Source organism: Cynara cardunculus, unplaced genomic scaffold, assembly GCF_001531365.2.
Source record: "Cynara cardunculus var. scolymus isolate 2C unplaced genomic scaffold, CcrdV1 Un_Scaffold_5260, whole genome shotgun sequence".
Taxonomy (NCBI): domain Eukaryota; kingdom Viridiplantae; phylum Streptophyta; class Magnoliopsida; order Asterales; family Asteraceae; genus Cynara; species Cynara cardunculus.
In genome coordinates this window covers 2,766-9,415 of record NW_020202314.1, presented here as the reverse complement: position 1 = coordinate 9,415, position 6,650 = coordinate 2,766, and the positions used below count along the sequence as shown (strand labels likewise).

Genomic DNA, 6,650 nt, shown 5'->3' with positions numbered 1-6,650 from the left:
GTAATTATTTTTGAGATGTTCTCCAAATTTAGAAACTATTACACTTTTTCTCTACTTTCTCCGTTCTAGAGAAATGTTTTGGAGCAAAAACATGCCCAAAATCTCTGTTTTCTCTATTTTAAAAAAAAATTTATTATAACATCTCTACTTTGGCAATAATCAATATCTGTGTAATCTTTCGTTTTTTATTTCGTGATTTTTGGCCACCTGCCAAAAACGGATCCAACCATAAAAGGCCAAATTTTGCACGTGTGAGGATATTAATAGGATAAAATATTTCAAAATACAACAGAGTTTTTTAGTTTACTTCTTATTTATTGTAGCGAATATTTTCCTTGCCTTAATCGATGTAACAAAGTTGCAAAATTTCTTATTTTCTACACATTTTAATCAGTAACCTACCAATCATGTAACATTTTATGATGTGGATACCTATTTACGAAAGGGTTACAAGGAAACAAACGAGAAACTTGACATTTACGTCATTAAATGTTACAAGAGCATCAAATTATCGGTCAAAGAATGGCTTCATAACATGAAATGTTGGAACTTAGTTACATTAAATAAAATTTTTGAAACTATGTTACATGGATTGATAAAAAGATACTCTTTGTTACATTAAATAGGAACCGAGACAAACTTCATTCCATTTTGCCAATTGAATAATATTATCGTTTTCTGAAAAACATGTGTAAACAATGTGTTTGTGATTTGCAACCCTCTGCAATGACTACGTACTTCATGTATAATAACTTCTAAGGTTGTTCTTTGACCGTTGCAATGTAAAGTCTACGCATAATGATGTTTGATCATTAAGCGGTTACCGTGATCGAGCTACTAGCGTGGCATAAATGAGTTCATTCCAAGCATCGGGGACTCCTGGAAGACACCAATGGCTACAATCTTCCTTTTTAGTCGACACTTTTTTCAGACCAGTCACGTTTTTGCCATAAACCGATGGGTGACCATCTTTACGAAAATTGGTCAACCTTGTAACATTTAAAACTACAACTGGGAATCGCATTTCTTGGATCACTTCTTCAAGTATCTGCATTTTTTGCGGGTACGAATCTATGATTCTCCCACTTCTAATGGGCTCAGTCTCGTCATGGCATGTTCCACCTGAATCCCATTCTCCACCTCTGTTTTAATCAAGAAAGTCAAGAATAAGATGGTGATTTTCTACCCTCTAGAGGCCATTACTGAACACTTGCTGCCTCTTATCAAGAAAGAGATGCTTACCCGGTCAGAGATGATAGTCACCGGTAAGTGAGGGTGGTGACTCTAGTGCTTACCGGCTAAGAGATGCTTATACTACGCTATTTTGATGATCACAAATCTTACCAGGTAAGCACTTACTAGGTTTGTGTTGATAATTGCCCCTTAGAATTGAAGAAAAGTAATGAAAGCAAAACATGGAGGTGACAGCAGAAACGCGGTATGCTATAACTATGGCACAAACCAAAGTTTGACTTCTGGGGTCAAGTAATCAAATTTGCAACATAAAACATGCAACTGCTATGTCATGTTGAGGAGGAATTGGTCAAGTCTAGCCGATATGAGACCCCAACATTCCCTCTTCAATGGAGGGTAAATGGGCGCATATTGTCAAAACCCTTAGGGGCGGCTTGGTTTGATGGAATGGTTTTGAGAGATTTGGATTTCATGAATGGATTTGGAATTGGAGGGATTTGGATTTGAAAGCTTTGGTATGTTAGGTTTGGAACCGAATTGAATTTCAATCCTAATTAATAATTTGTGATAACAAATAATAAATAATTATAAATAATTAAATTACTTTTTTATTCATTGATTATTAGAAAACAAATGGTTTTAACATATTTTTAAACATTATTATATACAAATCCTACGAAATCCCGTGAAAATCCCAACCTCCCACTTAGGATTTCAAAATCTTATGTTCGATGGATTTCAAATCCGAATAATTTCACAAACCAAACACAGGATTAGAATGGATTTGAATTCAATTCCCCAAAACCCATTCCATTCTTGCAAATCAAATGGGACCTTAAAGTGGTAGACAATGTGAGAATATATGTGGAACCCCATTAAATTATTCTTCAAAAGAGCATGGAGGTTTCAACATATATTGAGGAGAAAGGGTCCAAGGCTAGTCGATGTGGGATTCAACAAAATCCCTGTTTCTACAACGGAGTAATAAGAACGAGTCTAGGAAAACAGTACCTGAAATGGGCAGATGAGTAGCCGCGGTAAAAGACCAACTTTTCTTGATCCATATTCTTATCAATCCATTTTCCCCATGTCTTCATTGATCTCCTAAAAGCTTCCACAGCATCAAACTTGGGATAAAGGTAACCCCCCTCTGTAAAATAATTTTTCCTGCAACACCAACATTTTTCTTGATTGTAACAGATGCATATCTGACCTTTTATATGATCAACAAGATGTTATGAAAAGATGAGAGGAAAAGAAAATTCATGGATTCAAACAAGCAATCCCGGCAACAATCTCAAGTGGCTGAAATTTTATAGTAAGTTATACCAGCAACTATTCAACAATATCTGGGATTAACAAATCACTTGATGAACATATATGACACTAAGGGCATGTTTGTTAGCAGCTTAATAGGACTCACAGATTATTCTATCAGCTAAACATGACTGTTTGGTAGTGGCTTATTCAGTAAGCTTCTAAGGGGAGCTTTATGCAGAAAGCCAAGTTTTTTCTAAACCTGCCCCTCCCAATTAAAAAACACGCTCCTTCCATCTATGAACAAACTCTCCCAAATAAAAACCTTCCCAATCTATACAGATAGATTAATCTACACAGACAGCTTTATCCGTAAACGTAATGGAAAACCCGAACATCCCCTGAGTTGATTGGCTTTGAAATAGAACCCCCAGAGGTTAATATGGTATTATGATCTGCTTCAGGGAAGTACAACTATTGTGATGTGCATATATATGGTCACAAAAAACATTTACCAATGGTCAATTGGCTCAAAAGTTTAGCAATTGGTTATGGAGCTCGAGTTAGCTTGTAAACCTGAGCACTGCATCACCAATCCAACTCCGTGATGAGTTAATTACAGGCCCTTACCACAGTTTATAGCTCTTATATTTTTCTATCTGAAGATGATTAAAAAAACTGACTGTTTTGTTCTTCAATGAAGGTTATGGGATACAAGGAATGAGAATCAATATTGCTGGTTGGCTTGGTATAACAGAATAGTGAGATGATGTGGAACCCCATTTGATTACTCTCCAAAAGAGCCTTTGAGATGAGGAGGTTCCAACATATATTTAGGAGAATGGTCCAATTGTGGCTTATGTGGGACTTCAACAAGAATGAGCATTTACCGATTTGGGTAATGGGTCATTCCTGTCTAAATGGAGGGAATGAAAAATCACACATCACTATTCTCATTCCCCAATGTTCTCATCACCATTCCCATGCTCATTTGGATCCTGTCTAAATTAAGGATTGAAAAATCATTCTTAGGCATACTCATTCCCCAGTGTCGGTCTTATTTTTATGGTGGCGAAAGAAATGTGGATGTGCTGAAGATGGACTCACAGAACGGTAAAAATGGTAGAAATGAATGAAAATTGACTATGTCGAATGACACACTTCTGAAGTTCTTGGGTGTAAATGTAGCATCAACCATGCAAAATTTCTCATAATTTGTTTTTTGCATGTTGAAAAAAAAATCTACAGGAGCCTACAACATTATAAGAGATTCTTATGATTAAGAAGAATAATTTAATGTGAAAAATAAATTAAAAAAGTACAGAAATTAAACTACACAAGAATCGGCATACATACCCCCTACTAGTTTTTCCATGAACCCACCAATGTCCAGTATTAAAGACAAGAATGTCAGCCCGCTTCCAACGTCCAGCTGATTTATCAATTTTATCCATTGATAATGTTGGATTCGAGTTTCCTTGCCCATTGATTCGAATTCCTTCCCTCACGAGAAAATGAGAGCGCAAAAACTCAACTGTGCAGTTATAATCCTGCCAAAAGATAGCTTTAGTCCTTACTTTTTTAATGGAATTTCAGTGATAAATATAAAGGCTGTGTGCCCGGATCTTCAAGGTGTTGCAAAAAGATGTCATATGAGGCTGGAAAGGCAAATTGACATGCATTTATTTAGGCCATTTAGTACTTTTTTGTTCTGTTGGCCCTGTTTACTTGATGTGAGATACGAGGTTGGGACACATAAGATGGAGAAAAGCAAATTGAGTATGGTGGAAAATGGTATAAAAGAATGACACCCCCTAATAACACTTATAAGAAGACTAACTTTAGGAACAAAATTATAGACATAAAGGTCTCGTTTTAAGGACATGAAAATCCCTATTATTACCTCAAATTTAAAGACAAAATAACCTCTTCCCTTGGTTATTTTGTAGCCATGAATTTCGTACATTTTGCTCTTGTTAGGAAGGCTTTCATAGAGAAGGCAAAGAAGTGACTCATATTGATTCCGGTTCATAGAGTCTCCGATGAGCATTAATCTCTTTCCTCTTAGTCTCACCAAGAAATCAGTTGCATTGAACCTAAACACATAAATAGCCATAATTAATAATCAGTCACATATATAGTACTCATTTCCGCATACTAAGGGATACCCCAATATCCCTATTTGGCACCATTTTGCATTAAAACGAAAGCTGATGCATATGTCTACCATCACACATGCACAAGGTAGACCACTAAAGAGAGCAAAAGGATCACAAATTGCGCCAAGATCTAAACATAATGTCTAGGCTACCTCTAGTATCTAATACAATATATATATATATATATACACATTTATATATGTGTGTGTGTGTGTTTCTAAATAAGCAAAAATACCTGCAAGAACAAAATCATTCTTCTACTTTTGTTGCCTTATCTGCTGTCCCAAAAACAAATGAATTTTTTCCCTTTTTCAGGATTTCCCAGAAAAAGATCAACATTTTCTCTAACATCCTAAAAGGGCATTAAAATCTTTCTACATTAATTGTTAAATTACTGGATAATAACTACTATTATCTAATTCATTAATGAGCTTAGACTTCAATAGATGGTTTTCTTTGTTAATTTAAATTCATCAGTAAACATACATGTTTTCAAATGATTGACCTGGCTACAATGAAAAAATCCATATCTGTTAACAATTTCAAAAAATTGATCTTGATTACTTCCAACTATACAATATTTTCCTAAATCAATTAGACTCATTTCCCTCTAAAATGACATAGAGAAACTCAATGCCACGAGTAAGGATAACCACAATCTGTCTATATAGAATGAGAATGTTCTTGTATGAGTTTTCTGATAGGGGCAGGTTTGGAAAAAACTTGCATAAAGCTCCCTCCCAAGAGAATAAGCCACTTTCTATATCATTAAACCACTATCAATGTATACTTAAGCAAATAAGCTGCGAGTCCCATTTAGTTATTACAAGATCCACCAGAAGCCAGTGGTGCTCAATTGAACTTCTTTTGCTTATACATGGTAGAATTTAAGGAAGACATTATTCCAATTGATTTAAGTTATACCCTTAACTCCTGGGTCCTCTCCCTTAATTCCAAATTCTAGTACATTACTATCTCAAAGGAAAATTAGATCATCTATGATCAGTTAGTGTATAAACGAGGTAAAATCAAAAGAATTAAGCACATTACTACTATTGAATGTTAACAGCCATTAAAGAACAAACCTTGGAAGCTCACATGCATCAGGCTCCCACCGCCATTTCATATATTCTTCATCAGATCTTCCATTAGCTTCACAATCAAAAGCTTCATCAACAAAAGGGCAAGACCCAGGTTTATAAATTGGGTACTCTTCATCTTTCACCCATTTCCCAGAATGCATATTACAACTCCTCCCCCAATCCACACTCTTCTTAACTAATTCCGCAACTTGCTCGTCTTCATGAACCTGGGTTTTCTCTACAACCCCAGTTCGATTTTCTGAAACTGAGTCATCATTGACCAATTCCAAATCATTTAGGGGAAGTGGGTTTTCCTCTGGAGACTCACCGAACCCAGTTTCATTTATCGAAATTGAGTCATCATTAAGGAATTCCAATTCTTTTGACTTGGTTTGAAGCAATGGGGTTTTGTCAATAGACTGAGTCTCAACAAACCCAATTCCAGTATTGGATTTGGAGTTGTCGATCACAGGATCTGGAAGTCGGTTGTTCGGATCTGTTATTGTTGTGTAAACAGATAAACGGGAATCGAGAGTTCCTTTGCTAAAGAGGACAATGGTTGCGAGGAATATTAAGAGTAAGAAGACGATGGGGAGTGTGTAGCGATTCTTGTGTGGGTTTCTAGTTGTTGTCATTCTTCTTGGGTGTGGAGTGACATGTTAATGTTCTTCAAATTCTTATCTTTCTTCAGAAAATCAGGAGAAGATCATCTATTTTCACTTTTCACATAAGTAAACTACGATTTTCGTCCCTCTAATTGGAGAAAGATGATGATTTTAGCCTCTTCAATTTTGAAATTACGATCCCCCTACCTATGAATATGAAATTTATTCCCTTTAATTTTGAAATTACTATTTTGGTTTCTATGAATATGAATTGTAATTTTCATCTATGATATTAAGGGGATGTTTGGCAATGGTATGGTATATAATGATTAAATGGACAGAATGATTAAGAG

General features: G+C 35.6%; 1 protein-coding gene across 1 annotated transcript; it reads right to left on the bottom strand.

Moving 5' to 3' along the window:
* Positions 1 to 534: 534 nt before the first annotated feature.
* Positions 535 to 6,365, bottom strand: LOC112504337 (protein trichome birefringence-like 5). Its single transcript, XM_025108264.1, has 5 exons — positions 5,696 to 6,365; positions 4,355 to 4,547; positions 3,808 to 4,001; positions 2,206 to 2,361; positions 535 to 1,142 (listed from the first exon to the last, which is right to left on the bottom strand). The coding sequence occupies exons 1-5, from the start codon at positions 6,325 to 6,327 to the stop codon at positions 821 to 823; spliced, it is 1,497 nt and encodes a 498-aa protein (XP_024964032.1). The 5' UTR covers positions 6,328 to 6,365; the 3' UTR covers positions 535 to 820.
* Between the last annotated feature and the right edge of the window lie 285 nt (positions 6,366 to 6,650).

Excerpts from the sequence above, each read along its gene's own strand:
- LOC112504337 (XM_025108264.1), bottom strand. The coding sequence starts at position 6,327 with ATGACAACAACTAGAAACCCACACAAGAATCGCTACACACTCCCCATC. Across the intron at positions 4,548-5,695 it reads GATGCATGTGAGCTTCCAAG|GTTCAATGCAACTGATTTCT; the intron begins GTTTGTTCTTTA and ends TTATGTGTTTAG. Across the intron at positions 4,002-4,354 it reads ATTTTGTCTTTAAATTTGAG|GATTATAACTGCACAGTTGA; the intron begins GTAATAATAGGG and ends ATCTTTTGGCAG.